The sequence below is a fragment of the Vanellus vanellus genome, assembly GCF_965231255.1.
Source record: "Vanellus vanellus genome assembly, chromosome: 3".
Lineage (NCBI taxonomy): Eukaryota > Metazoa > Chordata > Aves > Charadriiformes > Charadriidae > Vanellus > Vanellus vanellus.
The window spans coordinates 9,304,010-9,321,891 of NC_138907.1; the positions used below are offsets into that span (position 1 = coordinate 9,304,010).

General features: G+C 39.5%; 1 protein-coding gene across 3 annotated transcripts in view; it reads left to right on the top strand.

The window, feature by feature from the left end:
• The window catches only part of MACROD2 (mono-ADP ribosylhydrolase 2), an 891,867-nt gene that overhangs the window by 614,997 nt on the left and 258,988 nt on the right, over positions 1–17,882 (top strand). For all 3 annotated transcript variants that reach the window (XM_082481410.1, XM_082481412.1, XM_082481411.1), the window contains exon 8: positions 11,223–11,296. In XM_082481410.1, the coding sequence (XP_082337536.1) occupies positions 11,223–11,296 (74 nt within the window). The remainder of the gene's footprint in view (positions 1–11,222; positions 11,297–17,882) is intronic.

Consider the following 17,882-nt stretch of genomic DNA (forward strand, 5'->3'; position numbering starts at 1 on the left):
AAATTGCCCAGATCAGCTTCTTTATTTGTACAGGGTTGTTGGACAAAAGAAATTTCTTAGTCTTCCATATCCTTCGCTGCATGATCTAACCAGCCATAGCATAGGCTCCTTTTCAAATATGGGCATTGCTTCTGAGTACCGTAATTGTCATTTGCATTTGAGTTTCTCATTGTCCTCTATCAATTTGAATATTGTTCAAAATGACATGGAAAGTTTGTTTGTTTGGGTTTTTTCCCCTGAAGGATGGCATCTCGCAAAATGAAATCATTTTACTTTAAAGCTGGATTTACTAATATTGGTCTAACCAGAAATGTTGACATTTGTTAAAGATTTTTGAACATTAGGGATTTCCATTACCTGCTAAACCAGAACACATTTGCTTATATAATGATTTAAAAAAAGAAGAATCACACTGACAACTTGTCAGAATACATGCTGAAAACGTTATTTAAAACAAGTGTTAATAAGACCTAAAGTTCATACCAAGACTAAATTGGATTTGAATTTGTGGGATTGGAAGTACCACTAACTAGTTATTTAATTTCCTTTTTGATTGAAGTATGTGAGACTCAGTAAATGCATAATTGAGAGTGAAATGCAAATTAGAGATATTACCAGAAATAATACTTAAAAAAATATTTATTTGACGATTAATGCCGTGATCTTTTGACACACTGAAGAACCTGATGAGATCTGGGATATTTTGTTGATCAACTACTGTTGTTAGGTTTAAACGGCAACTGATGTAGGGGCTGATTGTCAGTCAAGAGAAGTGTTGCAATTTGGAGGTGCTAACCAAGGGTATATGTAATTAACAGATGAGTGAATAAGTCCTTAAAAACAGAAAGAAGGTGGAAGAAGAGTGAGGGTTTTTCAAGAAATTATATTTTTGTATTTTACCCTTTAATCATTTGTTCTATTCTCCTTAGCATACGTGGACTTCTTAAGAGCATTGGAAGTATGAGATGCACAGTTGTAACCAGACAGGTTTGCTGAATTGGAGTTTTAAGTTTCAAGTTTTCCTTTTCCTTCCTTTAAACCAGTTTTCCCATTAATCCAATTCCTAAAACTCTTTCCAATCGCATTTCTCTTCTTGCGTATGTTGCTGCAACCTTAGGTAACAGAACAAGCAAAAGGTTTCTAGTACAGCATTGGAAGCATAGAATAGCTGTTGGTGGCTTCCATGTACTTCTTATTCACAAAGTTGCTGCAATACAGCCTGAAATTAAGTTATGTATTTAGAGTAGATTGGCTGGTTGCTGATACATACAGTAGCATAAAATCAAATAAAGTGCACTCTGACCATTGCTGGACAAAAAGAGGGATATGTATTTTCAGATGGAGCTCATCTCTTGCCAGGCAAATGACTTCTACAGAAATGAAGCAGTATCCAGGAAAGGAGGAAAAACCGTTTCCTCTTAAATTAATGCATAAAATATTGAGGTGGTGCAATGATGTGTCAAGTCAAACATCCTGCACAAGTGCTTGTTTTAGTAGCATTCACATAGCAGGTGTTGTAGTAGTATGAAGTACCCTATTGTACAGTGAGGAACTGAATCCTTTTAGCATCAAATATAACATGCACCTGCCTCTCTGTTGCTCCAAAATGTACTGGTATTTTTGAATTCCAGATTATCTGGATATATTTCAGTTTTGAGCTGTTGTAGATATTTTGAATACAATGTCTAGCTGGTCTGTGTGATACTTTACTGTGGTTTATCACTGCCTTAGGCAAGAATGGAAAAAAAAATCCACAGTGTGAATAATATACACAAACCAAGAATCAATAATGTGTTTGTTAAAAAGTGTAAACTAAGTAGATTAAATATGCCTCACACAGTATCTTGCTTTTTCACCCAACCTGCCCTATAACTTTTTTTCCATATATGTCTTCTGGGGGAAAAAGATAAAAAAACATCTTTGTTCCCCCCTCCCCCAAGGAGTGAGTAGATGTAGTTTCAGCTGATTTTCTTTATGGGCTCTTAGGAAATCTTTTATTTCCCTTAGAGAGGAGATAAGAACCGTGCTTCAGTAGAAATAATGTCAGATTGTTTTGTTTGTTCTTGTACGCGGATGGCCTTCACCAAGTACTCTGTTGGTTTTAGATAATCCAGCTAGGTCTTTGGGTTGCATCTGTCAGAGCAATTGTATGTGGTGGAAGTGATTTAAAGGATAGAGCTGGGCTGGCGACGCTGGCTGTTTTCTTTATGTGACTTTGTATTTTTGTCCATTGCCTGTGTATGTTTTATTCCTCTGAAGTTTTTCAGACTTTTTATACTGTCATCTCCCTTCATTTTGCTGCGGTAGCTTGTCTTCCCTCATGTCCCTTAGATACATGTGTATCCCCAAGTCCTTGTACTTGTAACTCCTGTCACAATGTGCTGCCTATTCTAGTCAAAATACTGAGAGCTGCAGCAAAGCCAGAAGCCAGCAGCCCTGATATTGTCTCTGCCAAATTCAGCCCTCCTCCCCAAAACCCTGCACCTCATCTTGCAGCAAGAGCTCCTGTGCTCGCTCCCTCCCTCTCCTCCTCTTCCTCCACCCCAACCTGCTGCACTTCAGTGCGCTTTCCTGGCTCCCGCTGTCTGCACAAAGATCCTGTCAGCAAGAAGAGTGAGCCTCTCGTAGCAATTTCTCCTCCTTCTTCCCCTGCCCAGCCTGTAGTGGCAGATGCATTAGTAGACATCAGGGATTCCAGCAAGGAGAGGCACGTCGAATATCTCAACTTCAGGCGAGCCTTCAATTAGAGTTTGCAATCAATTGCAAGATGCATTTCCATAGGGAACCGGGCTTTGCAAGGTCCGGGTTCATTACTTTATTCTTATTGCTGAAAAGCAAATCTCTGGATGCTTGGGCTTCCTTTGGTGCTTAAGAGGCACAGTGTGTCAAGGAGGGCCTGGGATAGTATCAGTAAAGGTTAAGCATCACTGCATTGGACCACATTTATTTATTTATTTTAGAAAAACTACCAGTGTCAAGTGGAATTCAGAGTGTGTGGGTGTGGGGGGGGTTGTTTCTATCTCTTGCAGCATGAGCAAGGCACTTCAGGAAGGTAGGATTGATTCCCTACGCATTGCTTCAGTAGAGAACAACAAGGCATTTTTATTTAAATCCATGGGTAGAATAAATGTTTAACCTTGTTGGAATTGTAACTACAATGAAGCCAATATCCCATTGCTGTTCATTTCAGTGTATGATGGGAGATTTCACAGTTGACTACTGCTTTACAGTTTGTTTCAAATTACTTTTGCTGTGTTATGGTGCCACCCTAAAAAAAAACAACTTGCTTTCTATATATGGATAAGTAGAAGATGAAATACTCTGCATTAAGGAGCTCATGTACACTTTGAAACCTCTTTCAATTAACGTTTCTCTGTACAGCACTTGTTTCTGGAATAGCAATTCTGGATATGGTGTAGAGTGTGTTTTTAAGAAGAATGACGTACTTGAGCTCATGAACAGCTGCATATGTGTGTCTAAAGGACTGTAATTTACACAAACATTGCATATACGCTCTTACAGGTACATTTTATAATTGCGAAACTACCTGTGTAAGTATCTCGCACTTGCATTTGCATTGTATATACTTTCTTTTACCATATGAGAATGCTAATTGCCAGGGTAGTGAAATCTCCCTTTCAGTGTTGTATTTTTCTGCTGTTTCCCTTATTATGCTCAACTTGAAGCCTTAATGTTCCACATGGGCATTAGAAATACTCTGACAGACAGAAAAGCTCCATCACATAGCACAGTAAACAGCACAGCTCTGAAGCAGTTTGCTTCCCAGGGTCTCCGAGTATTGCTTGCTATATTTTTTTACAAGACTGTTAGAGAACCCATTTATCCGTGATGTGGTCTCCCTGCAAGCATACTCCCTATAAAAGCTGGGAAAAAATGAACCCAAAATCTCGACTTAACTTTTCTGCAGCAGTGAGTAGATTTAAATTCTTGCAAATACGCAACTCTCCTGCAGAATCCTGGTATAATACGTCCCACAGTAAGGTACTCATAGGGAAGCTCTATTCCTCTTCAGCAGCCCAAGTGTAAAAGCATTTTCAGCACAACTTTGATATTTTTTAGCATTGGGAGAAAAAAAAAATATCAAAACAGCTTGGTAAACTTAAAATCTAGTTTTTCTTTAGTGCAATCCTAAGACCTTGTTAGTGCAAGCCTCTGCTCGCATGAGCTACATAATTATAGTGTATGCCTATATTCAGCTGATGCTTTTAAGACCATTTTGTGCCAGATATTTTCCTGGTGATACCAGTGTAGTAGAGTGTGAAGTGAACCATGGTATGCTATCGTGTGTTTCAGAGAAACAGCAATGACATGGTTTTTCTTGCGTCTTAGTCACCTTCTTGTAACTGACCTCTCTTCGACTGCAGCCATAAGCTGAATCCAGATTTGCAGCTGAACTGTAGATGAAGGTGGATTGTTGTGCTGATTGTACAAGAGACCACTATCACTCAGCACAGCAATGAGCGTGCACTGGGTGTCTTTCCTGACAAGCCAAGGCTGAGCCAGCCCTCTTGTCAAGAGAGCCAGTGCATCTTGGCCTGTGACTTGTCTTGGTTTTGCTGACTTGCGTGAGGTTTATAACATGCCCTGGTGCCAGCATTGACTCTGGTAGACTTAGGCAGGGATCTCTGTTACCCAGTGCGCTTCTGTGGATGAAGAGCTCTCTGTCATTTCAATACTCTATCTGCTTTGTGTCACTGCATCATAGCAGAGACGTTTGGTTTCTTGCATTGGTTGCTGGATGCTTATTTTGTGTTTCTTTATTAACTATCTGCTACCAGCTGCCTCTTTATCATGTCAGTGATTGAATGCAATTGGCAATCATTCTTCAGGAACTGTATGTATTTTCCTGTTGCTGCTGAATTTTTTTCACTCAAGGAAAATGAAAAGGCATGTTCGTTGCTTGAGAGGAATTGAGAGATGTAATGACTTCTTCAGAAGAATGTTTTGTTTATGCATTTTGAAAATTTCTCATTTTCCCTTGACATTTTATATGCCTACTAATTAATTGCTCTAGCATAGTCTGAGGGATACAGTGGATATATGCAGCTTTGTTTCTTGGGGTAACGAGGGTAACAGAAAGGTTACTAGCTTTTTGCAGTACTCAATTTTACTGTCTTTCTGAGAGTTACTTTTTGAGAGGACAGCAAATAAGGTTTTCTCTGGCTGAATGAGTTCAAGAAGGCGAGGTAAGTTATTTAGCAGAAGATTCATGGCTCTTCTGTTTAGTCTTCAATGCAGCTGATCCAAATGAGGGCAGTTCCTTTCCAGGTTGTGAGTGTCCATAAAAATGATCAAGGTAGCAACTTGGCAGCTTTTATCGTATTGTCATGTGACCATAGTTGTTTTTGTTTTTTTTTAAATAATTAAAAAAATAATAATGAAGGTAAACAATGGCAACACCCTAAGCACGTAGGTGGAATACTACCACCTTTGCTTCCAAACAGGCGAGATATACCACAGTAATGGGAATCAGCCTAGCACGGGTGATTTCATTTTGACTACTAAAATATATCTTTGACAAGATGATTATATGGGATCGGTTGCAAGATTATACTGCTAGTTTCACAACTGAAGGACAAGTGAATGTATTGAGTAACCCCACCTCAGGCATGCTGGGCTGTGCATCTCATTTGTTTCCTTTTTTTGTCATAAAGTGATAAGGCTGAAGTGTTATGATTAGTGTGTTGTCAATAGCTGGCCTTAACCCACATGACCATAATGAAGCTCAGTTGTTCACATGTCTGTTGTGATTCAGAAAGCATTTTTAAGCCCCCATAATAATATTGAGCTTCAGAAAGTATATGGAATAAATGCTTAGGGCCTTTTTTTCTGTCTCTTTCCCAGGTTTCTTTAAAAAAAAAAAAAGTCTTTATTTTCCACACAGTTTGGTGCTGATGATTCCCACATAGCAAATACTTGATGCATGGTAGAAATACCCTGTCATACTGACTGCAGAGAAGGCCTTTACTACACTTGCACAATGTCAAAATGTGACTTCTGAACTACTATTTGAAGAGCTTCCTTTACATATCATTAAACATCATTGACAAATGTCTAAACTAAATAAATGCAAGTTATTATGTTTTGACAGTCGTGTTGATTAAACAGTGGGACTTAAACTTCATTTTAGAACATGGGAACAGTCTGTAGACTGTTGCACCTTGATATAGGCACAAACATGCCAGTGTAGCTATTCCTCTGAGAAAGTATGAGAAACACATAAGGTGTATTTGTGTTGATGTGCATTTGGCTCTGTTCATCATTCAAAATCAAACCATTAAAGCTGGCAAATAAGAATATTAAGATCGTGATGAGCCTTTAGGAAACCACAGAGAAGGGAGCAGTCTTAAATGAGTGAAAACCTGTCTAGCGTTTAGGCTGTGCTAACAACAACAAAAAAAAAAAGATGCAGATCCTTTTTTACCAGGATGAGTTGATTTACAGAAAACATTAGGCATCTCTGTTAAACTGACAAATTATAACATTTACCCCTGCAGCTACCGAAGTGATTCTCTGGATTGACATTTGCTTGTTAGTAGTATAACCAAACTGATATAATCTGTTAACATCATCTTCAGCTGTACCATACTCAAGGTTGATTATTTAGTACTTATGTTTTGTCAATGGGCTTTTCATGGGGAGGTGACATTACGTAATTGTAAGTAGGACATTTTAAATAAGATGCAGCATTGGATTGACACAGTAAAAGAGACAGATAAAGCTGCCAGCATCTCCATACAATTTGGAAGTCCCTTAAATGGATTTCTATTAATTTTATCTTACAAAATCCTTGTTGCTCTGTTATTCATTGAAGAACTTCTAGTATATGTGTTTTGGATACTGCACAGACAAATTAGACATACAATAACAGACATTCACAATAATGTTAATGTTTCTCTGCTATATCCCTCAAGCACAAAAGGCTGAGCATTTACACTAGAGTGTCTAAAAACAGGGAATTCATATATTTTCTCTATGTTGATGAAACAGGGGGACTTATGTTCTTACTGGTTGCTTTCCAGGGAATAAATACAAAATATAAGGGGAACTTCAACATGTATCTCTACAGTTAACTATCTTTCTTAGTTCTCCTCCACGCTCTCCTCTAAAATGCCATATTTATTTAATATCAAATATTTTAGAATAATTCTGCCACATCTTGTCATGCCTCCTCTGGAAAATTATGGCCATGAGGACTGCAAGGACTGGCACAGTGTACAGCTTGTTTCAATAGCCATTTCTCCGGTTAGTGTTACGGTTTCCAGGAATAAGGTGGTAAAGTCCTGGAAAGAGGTGCAGAGGCTCATAAGTTTGAAGACCGTTAAAAGCTTTTGTAGGCTGTCACCGTGGGTAGTATCCATGCAAGGATATACCAAAAGCAGTAGAGTTCAGATGAGGTATTTTTTATGTGATAGAAATAGGATGTGTTTTTTGTAGTGGGAGTACGAAGGCGTAGTCATTCATTTTAGGGAGTGAATGTAGTGGTATATACATCTATTAACAACACGAAAGAGGAGGAGAGGAGATTTCTAAGTTTGGCTGTAGCCAGACTGATGCTGGTACCCAAATCCATGTTAAAGATGGCACTCACTTTTCTAAAGGCATATACAAAGGCAGCTGTTCTGTCTAGAGTGTTACTTTAGCTGTGAGGCAACTGGGCAAAGACATTGAGAGCTTTCATAACTTTCCAAGCAAATTGCAAAGATTATGGATTAACAAGTGTTTCTGGAGACACAGCTGCAATACAGCCTTTTTCCCTATGGCCAGAGGGACAGGCACATGGAGATGGTCAACACTGACGTACTTTACAGAGTTGGCAGTGTTGAATGACCAGAGGGAAGCTCGGCCATGGCTGTGCATGCACATCTCCTTCACCTACCATATCTTTCAAACCCTGCAGGACTTGCTGCAGACCCGTGTTCCTACTGACTTATCAGGCTTGCACCCCCTGTGGCATCAGCTGTAATGAATTAAACTACTTTAAAGGAAGGCTCCTGAACTGAGAGGGGCACAAGAGACGGCGGCTGCTTGCTTCTAGGATTTGCTGTACTTGAAGGGGTGGGAGTGGACCCTGGTAATACGTGGTGAGATGTGATTAGCAGGCACTGAAAAATGCAGAGGGCTGCAGTAAAATTCCCTCTTGCTGAAGCAGCCCTTCAGGAACCAAAGAGCCTGCACTGGTTTTGTGGTGTAGCAAGACTTGTTGCCAAAATGTCGGCTTTGCCACTGGAGGATGTAGGAAACCCAGCCCAAGTAAGAGGTGTGTGTGTGGGTAGGTACACAACTCACCCCACACCTATCCATGACGTACAACCTGCCAACCCTCCCTTTTTCTCCAGCCAGATAAACTCCGTGAAGTCCTGTGGAGGCAGCGCTTGCCTGTACCTTATGGCTAATGCTTCTTTGCCTTTTTGTGCCCTTGTCCTTTTCAGTATTCTGGAGGAGCACTCACTGCAGTAACACGGGCCAGTGTCACTCTTATTACTTTACCTGTTTTATCTTTTGTGAAATTGAGCCTTTAGCCAGAATTGCCTGAGCTGCTGCTCCAGCAGTCGGTTAACTGTGAGGCTCCTTGAGCTCATTTCTCTCAAGTAATTTGATTCCCACGTGCTCACTGAGATTGCTTTTTTGCTGAAAGGAAAGTGGAGAAAGGGGGATGGGTGTGTGTATGAGAGCAGACCAGAAATGTTATGGCAGACAAATGTAGCTTAGAGATAAAAACAACACAAAAACGTGTTTAAAAAGATCCCATCTCACTTTATCTCCCTTTAACCCAGTCCTATAAAACAAAATGTTTTTCTGTTGGAGAATCAGAGACACAGCCTTTTGTGCTGGTGCAGGGTATGGAACAGGAGGCTAATTCCATCCTGCTTCTGCATAAAGCCAATAAGGTAATCCTTTCATTAAAATTACCAGAAATGCGTGTGAAATATTAATTAGATTCTTTTTTTTTTTGGTAACTGGTCATAAAAGGCTTCTATGGATTTCAAAATAATGTCTGAAATCATACACATACTTCTCATTTTGGTTGCTGAACTATTTCTTTTACCTTGTAGTTACTTAAGAGTAATGGAACGCTAGTTTTCTAGGTAAGCTTCTATTTAAGATTGGTTAGTATGGCAGCAGTTTTCTAAATAATGCACAATTTATGGAGAGATTTATGGTTCTATAAAACTGCCAGTGCTTTATCACAGTTTTGGGCAAATACCCTGCTGCAAGGGAGTGAAAAACAAGTCTGAAAAGTTAATCTTGCTGGAGAGAGAATTGTTCTGAAAATAAACCATTCAGTGTGTCAACAATGGTGTATCAGTTGTCTGAAATAAACGTATCTGCATGTCATTCATTGTATTTCCAGGCAGATATACCACACTCAGGGTACAGAATTTCTATGTTACAAAGTCCTGGTTTGTTAGAGAGGATATTACTAATTTGAGCAGACGGTCTGCTTAGAGGTCTGTTGTTTTATATGATGAAACTGAGGCTGTTGGAAGTCCCTGCTTTGGGTTTTGTGCGTGTTCATTAGTTTTTGTCATAAGACATATGCCTTGATGATATCAGCAGCATTATTAAATGTCATAAGAATATATTTTCCAGCAGCAGTGGAAATATCCACAGTAACATTTGTACCATCTTACCTAATTTTCCATCCTGGACCTGGAAAAAAAGATTTAAAAAAATCTGAAGATACACTTTACTGAGAAATGTGTGCAAAGGAAGCATGTGCTAAATGTCTGTATTACCTAGACATTGACTATTTTACTTGTTACTCATGCCGGATTGTCATCCATCACTGCAAAACATCCAGCAGCACGCGTACTAAAATCCTTGTAGAGTGCAGTTACCGGCAGTAATGTTTTGGGATGTGACTCAAAGAGGGTAGAGGGATTTTGTTCCTTTTTTTTTTTTTCTTTTTTTTAATCTAGCAGTGCACAAGTTCTGAATAAGGGTTAAAGATGATACGAGTTTGGAGGATAGTGTGCTAGGTCAAAAAGATGGACGCATCTCCTAATTTTTGCTGTGTCTGCATTTCAGTTTATGGTGTGAGGGTGGTATATGATGTAAGAAAGCTATATGTATGCAGCTGTATGCCAAATTTCACGACTGTTTCTGTCTAGCCCTGTTGCTTGCTTGTACACTGCCTGTAGCTCCACCTCTTCAAAGACTGCTATTAATCTAACCTACTGAGAGCTATTCATACAGCTTATGGGTTTTTATTTTTAAATCCTTGCAAAAATGATTTGCTGCCCTCAAGTTAGGAATTTAAAGGAAAATTAAATTAAGGCTGCCTAAGTAATGAAAGCATCTTTAGACTTGATAGATAGAGACCATCAAAGCAAAAAGTCTGTATCCCTGGAAAGATTTCTGATATTGTTTAGTGCTGGGGGGAGTTACTGTTGCTAGTATATCATGCAGCATCAGGCCTTAAATTCATGTGCTTCTGCTTCATGAATTCTTCAATTTCCAATGTTGTTTGTTACATCGTACATGACAGAGCAGTGAAACAGGCTGCCCAGAGAGGTGGTGGAGTCTCCTACACTGGAGACATTCAAAACCCATCTGGATGCATTCCTGTCCAACCTGCTCTAGGTGAACCTGCTTTGGCAGGGGCATTGGAACCGATGATCTCTAGAGGTCCCTTCCCACCCCTAACATTCTGTGATAAATTAAGAGATTTCCAACTCAAAAATTTCTATCATTATAAGGCCTATGGTGTTGGAGTCAGTGTTGTATAGTTTTACTGATGGATTAAAGAAAGCAAGCCTTAAGAAAGCCCTTATGCCTTAAGAAATGTCTGAATTTTTCTTGCATGCCATGAAATGTAAGCCTAGTATTTGTTACTGTGATATATGTGTTATATTGTTGTCTGCCTGGTATGACACATGTATAGCTCGCTATTATTTCTACTTCTCTTGAGCTGTGGAGCTTTCCTAACTAGAGTTTAAAAAAAATAATCAAATGAAACATCACTGACCCTATTTTCAATTTGTTTAGCTGGGGAAAAAAAGTAACTGATGATACCTAAAACCTTTATACAATCTGTGAAGGGAGTTTACCAACTGTAATCCCAAAATAATAATAATAAGAAAAAACAACCCCAAACAAAGGAGGGGGGGAGATAAGGAAATACCCAGATTTTTGTTTTCTTATATGTGTAGAAAAATGTGTGCCTTTTATTAATCTCTCATTTCTTCTGTCTTTAGGTTTTCCAAATGAGCCTGCTGCTGTCATTGCCCTTAACACCATTAAGGAATGGTTGAGCAAGAATCATAATGAGGTATGGAATAAAACATAAATTTCCCAAATTTCTTTTTGATATTATGGCCCTTGATTCCAAAACTGTGAAAAGAGTAAACATAGGCTTGAGCCTTGAAGTCTTCTATTATTTATTATTTAGTCTAAGACCAATGAAATCGGGTCAGGACAATATATAGCTGGGGGAAGATTGTTATATTTAAAAGCTATGCTGGAGTTGAAGGGAAATACCTTTGCTTGAAACCGTGCTGTGCATTTCCTGTGCATTTTAATCTTTCCTGGCGAAGTAAAAGACTATTCTCCTCTTAAGCTGTTTCTGAGCGTCAGAGTTTTTGTGTAATAATGAGGAGATTCTTGGAAAGGAAATGTATATAACAGTTGTCAGTGGAAACAGCCACGAAAGATCAGTGGTGTTCTAGGGGTCCCTTTACTGTAAAGAGCTGTATGATAGTATTTTCTGTGTTTGTTAATTTTTGGTTTGCTTACAGTTAAGTGTTCATTTTCCCTGAAACACTCACTAAATACGTGATACAACTGTGAAATTTTAACAGGACTGGTCGTCTTTCAGTGGTAACGTGATGGTGATTATTTTTACAAGACAAAAAAAAAAAAGCTTTCAACAGAACGATCTCTGTATCCCCCCTTTCTAGTTTTTGTCTTTCTCTGGTTCGAGTTCTTAGCAGGCTGATAGTTCCTAGTGTTGAATTGGAGAAATGCAACAAAGAAGTGACAGAACAAATAATCCCGATGTCTTAAACTGAAGATATGTCTGTTTCCTCATGGTTACAGCCAGCAGATTTCAGACAGCTAGAGTTGTTCAGTATTTTTGCCTGAAAATACTTAAAGCATCCAGTGGAGAAGCACTGGATAGAGGGACATAATTAGTAGCATTTTTCCTCTAGCAATATATTCAGGGGGCCTTTTTGTCAAGACAATGTGATACGTGAGAGTATGAATTCAGCAGTTTTATGTGGCTTGTTTTCTTTCTTACCAACTTGGAATTGAAAGGAAATGCTATGTTGAGATTTGAATGGTAAATTGAAGTTTTCAAAACTGATTTCCGAAAGGTACACTCAGGAGTGTGTATGTATTTGGACACTGGTTCTTCGTAGCGCTGAGCTCTTAATAGCTTCCCGTGACTTGGCGATCTGAGCAGTGAAGCAGGAGTTCTCGGTGGACAGTCTTTGTTAACGCTATGGGTGCCTAGCTGTCATCTTATCAGCCTAGCTCTAGGCTTATATTTTTGGGAGTCTGGTCTGTTAGTATGTAAATTTAACCCTTAAGTGTAAGGCTAGAACCTCTATGTTTGTGCTGCTTTGCTATCTCATAATTTCTCTTAATTGCGTTTTTACCACATAAAAATAAATAATAAAAATAATTTAAAAAATAGGCTAAAAGTTTTTTTTGGCTCCAGAAGTAAGCTGTTCTCCCTCAAAATCTGGGTACGTATTATATATACCCCTTAATTACTTTTAGTGGTATTACAAGAAACCTGACTTCATTTGGTAGACTGTGTATCAAAAGTGTAAAAGTTTTCTCAGTGAAAACTATTTTCTGAAGTATTTTGCTCTATGGTTCAGCCATTGCTTCTCAGTTTTAAGACAACTTTCACTTTCAGTACCCTTTAGTCTTCCTTTTTTATTCCTGCTTTTCCTGCTTCTGGCCTGGAAATTCACGTATGCCCTCCGTGTCGCCTTTCCATCTTTCTTTTTGTGTGTTGCTTCCACATTTTTCTGGTTCCCTCCTTAGACTTCAAGTGAGTTCTTTACCTTGTTATCAGAAAGCTGCAGGTATGTTTTGGAGGAGGACGTGAGGTTCACAGCAGATAGTTATTGAAGTGATGGTGTTTGCCATGTGTGTTCATAACTCTTATCTGAGTTATAATAATTTTTTATGTATTTTGACCCGAGTTTGCAAAATACCACTGTATTTATGATCCACACAGATTAGTGTAAACTGTTAACACTGAATATGCACAATTCTTCCTTTTTCACTCTGTAACATATTCCCTTCTAATTCTTGGCTGTCTTGGCCAGTGTCCTGTCTTGTTTCCCACAAACTCCAATTCAATCTAAATTCTTTTTAAAAAAGCAGTAGTTCACAATGTTTGGCCAATGAAAGGATACCAGGCTGTCTTGACTACAAAACAATTGTTAAATGTTATCCTACTGAGCTTACATCATAGCTGTTTTCTGAATGTGGACTAGTATAGCTAATAGTTTTTTATATTAAAAGTTTCCTAACACCCTGAATCCCAAACTCACAAAGTTGAGATCTCATGCCGTTTGATGCACTTGAAGATGTACATGTGATGCATATCCATGAATGACAATTCAGAGCTAATACCCAAGAGCTTTTGTTAATTTTTGAAGGAAGTGGAGTACTAGATTTCAGTCAAGATATGTTTTGAGCATCCAGTTATCCATAGCTTTGTTCTTTCTTGTACAAAGCTTTCCCTCTTTGTAATGTTTTTGTGTAATCTACTGGCTTGAATTTTAGACTATGGCATACTAGTGTGCTTTACAGGTCTTAAATAGGTGAGCAGCAAAATAAAAATACTTAACAATTCTATTGAAGGCAGCAGTAACTTAGGCAGTGAAAGGGATCTTTGAGAAGCATACAGTTGTTGGGTTGATGTTGTTTAATGCATAAAGCATTAAAGTTCATCTGCTTTGTATAAACTGACGTAGCTCTGCGCCAGGTGTCAATCTAATCCATTTTATATTGTGTACGCTTACTCCCTTGGATTAGATTTTGGGGTTTGTGTAGTAATATTATATGTCACTTAAACTTTTCCCAAAAGTAGCTCATCATACAGCAACGGAAATGAAAGGGACTTTCTGTGTCTCAACGATATAGTCTCCTCTTACTGCAGATAACCATATGATATAGTCCTTTCTATAAACTTCTATCGTAAAGATAGAGCTGCCCCCACTACACCCACGGGGTATTTAAATTCACATGTTCTACTCCGGGAGCAAAACCTCTAACGATTTGCCACGAGGCCAGCTTTTCAGAGCGCTGCCCATGTTTCACTCCTGTTATTGCTAACCAGAACCACTCCCCTGACACTGGCTGTGCTGTCAAAATGAGTCAGTGTGTCCTGCTAACAGTCTCTCCTGAACGAATGAGGCCTCCTGCACTTGGCTCTGCCAGAGTTAAATGAATCAAAGGCAGCTTCTTCCCTTCATTCCTCCTTGTGCAATCTGCAGCGCCTTTGAGAGGGTTCTGCTCCTTTAGTCCCAAAGATGTTTGGCAGCTAGTTATGGTAATATTTGGTACTGGTTGTCCTAAGATCTCAATCTCTGAGTGTAGAATGTGAATTGATTGAACGAATTCAAGAAGTTAATGCAAGATAGAGACCAAAATGATAGCCTGCTCACTAGGAAATTTGCCTACATAACGATACACTTGGCAAAACCAGATAGGTGAATAAGATGGAAACCTAACAAATTTGTAAGTCTCTTGTTGTGCTCTACAGCAGCAGTGTCTTATCTGCCTTCCTGCATCCCAGGAAACTGTGACAAATTTGTGAAAGATAAGGCACTGTTGTTGTTTTCTCCTCTCTACCTTCCTGTAGTACTTCTCCCCTTTGATGCTGTAATGAAGATTTTATCCATACTGATATTAATTCAAAATATAAATAAATCAGTGGCTATATTCCTTAGTCAGCCTGGGGCCCTGAAAATATAACCTAAATGACTCAGTTCTTGCAAACTGTTAGAGTCCTGCGAAGTTCTCTGTCATACTATTTACAAGAAAAGTGATTTGCATTTAATAAAAGGTTTTCTTATCCAAGTCCATTGTTGTGCTTGACCCCTCAGGTGTTTGCATAAAAACTTATTAGCATGCTTAACTCCGATGCCGCTCAGATGAATGTCTCATTACCATGCAAATGGAGTTAGCTCCTTTCTGAGGTTAATTGTTACAAAGCAACACAGAGAGAAACCTATTGTAATTTACTGAACTGGGAACACCAGCTAGGCCAAGCAGCAGCCGTCATAGCCTAGCAGCCTAAAACTTAACTACATAAAGTCCACTAGGGAAAAACAACAGTATTGTAAGTAATGGTTTGGACTTAGTTGTATGTAACACACGGCAGTGTTCTGGTCTTGAAATGCAACTCTTAGTCAAACTAATTTCTGGCCATGTTTTACACCAAGGTCTGACTGGCAGCCAGAGGGCAAATCTAGTTCAGAAGCTGGTAAATGGTGTTATACTGTACGTGTAGAAATCCCTTGGAGCAAGATCACAAGAATGGCCACAGTCAGCAGTACTGGGTTAATTTACTGCAGACCACCTAGGCTATCTCTTTAGCAAACTGCATTTTCACATTTCACAAAGTGCACTAAAGGTTTAATAGAATTCTTCAGAGCACAACATAGAATTGGATCCCATCCTTAAGGAAGTTATACACTGGGATTCATTTAAAAATGCACATTAAGCTCTTTGAACAGTTTCAGAATGTTTCTTTCTGTGATAATTTGGCAAGGTTTGAGATATTGCCACCTGATTTCCCATAATGGTATCACAAAAGAATTGTGACACCTTCAAATACTGGACCCCCTACATTTTTGGGGATGGTGGGGAGAGGGTTATGTTTGTTTTTTTTCGGCAAGTATCTTCAAACATTTGCAATGTTAGAAATTGTTATTTGCTTTTACTTCAGTACTTTTACTTCATGCTATGTCTCTCACAAGGGTGAAAAATAAAAAATGCTCAGTGTTTGCCTTACCTTATGTCACTGACATGAAAAGCCTCAGGACTTTTTCACTGCTCAAGAAAAGACTTTAATTTAACAGCACATTTAGTTCAAAGTATTGTTCTTTCTCTTGCACGATATCTCACAATATTTATTACGCACCCCAGTAGAACAACAACCAGTAAAGTGCGATTGCAATATATGTTCCATTGAAATAACTGATGCAGATTAAAAGCACATAGATGGAAAATAAATCAACACATTCCTGATTCCTTTTCATTAGAATCACTACTGAAGAGATATCTTTTTCTTATTTTGCCTGAAGTACATGATATTTAGGTCCCCATGTTTTAGCAAGTAGTTATGCATCATCCCACTGATGGGGAAAAAAATAAAATAAATTTGTACATTTCCAGCAAAACAGGATGAGCAAAATCCTGGTGTGGTTGAAATTAGTGGAACTCTATTTTGGGGGGGCGGGAGGGAGGCAGGATCCCACTTGCTATATGTCTCATGACAAAAATTCAGAAATTTTCAGGAGGAAACACCTGATTTGTCAAGCTAGGTACTCCACAACACGGGTGCCCTGCGCTTTTTGTACTGTGCTTCATCCAGATCACAATGATATTTTCCACTACTGAGATAGTTTAAGTGGAATTACCTTTTCCATGCACTGATTCCCATATGCGCTTGTGCCTTGGTGGCATGCAGGGGTTGTGCTGAACTTGCCTTGCCAGCAGGAGCTGTGAGCGTATGAGAGCAGAGGATGTGACTGGAGGGACTTTTATCCTGCTAATAAAAGCTGCGTGAGCAATTGAGTTTCTAAGGATGGGGAGGGTGTGTAGGAATTAGAGGAAGGGAAGGTCTGTGATGAGAAAGCAGAGCTTCAGGGGTTATGCTGTTTTCCTTGTCCTCAGAGAGCTTGTCACCCTGATGGTACAGCAGGTGTCTCCTGATCAGGAAGGGCCAGACTAGGGCTTTGAGGGAGCAGCTTCCTCAAGGGGTAAGATGCAGCTGAGCGGTCCAGCAGGACTTAAACCAGCTGCGCTGCACGTTGGCCTCCCAGGCTTGCTTGAGGCGTCTTGGCTCAAAAGACTTATTGTTGCTGCAATAAAAAGAGCACTGGTCTTAAGCGCCCGAGGGAGAACAGGACTGCTGCATGGGCTGGCAGATATGGCACAGGACCCACCGGAGAGCCATTGGCCTCCAGAGGGGTATCTGTGTGCCAGGCAGGGCATCCCAAGCACCTAAAATGGTGCAAGGTACTGATATGCCTACTTTGGAGAGCAGTAGGTGTCCTCCTGGACAGCCACTGCCTGGTAGGACAGAGCAAAGGGTGTTGCCACTGTTCTCTATTGCACAAGGCAGGGTAGTGCAGGTGGGCCTCAGTGAGCGTTATGTTGGGGTAAACTAATGTGATTGCAACTTTGTCATGTGCAGCGCCCTGCAGGTAAGCATGACGCTCCATGGTATCTGTTTGGGTACCACGTTAGTCTGGCAGTATCACGTTACGTAGGCATGTACCTAGGAGGTGTAAGACAGCAGGCTAGGAACATTTCTCTTGTCTCTCCTTCCAAAATTGGGTCAGGCAGCTAACAAAATGTTGCTTTTACCTCTGAGCCCATGAAAACTCACATCACGGCCACCCAATTTCAGTATTTCTGTGGACTGCTTGCCTGCAAGATTTTGTTGTTTGTTTGTGTTGTGTTTTTTGTTTTTTGTTTTTTAACTTTCCCCCTCCCTTTGGTGGTCTCGGCAACCTAATTTTGGCTCTTTGTTCTTTAGAGACAATTAAACAAAGTGGCATCTTGAGATGAGGTCTTGTCTTTATCTCTACAGAAGGATGTAGATGGAGACAGTGTGTCTTGGAAAATGTTGTCTGATGCGGTTTCCTTTAACTTAACCT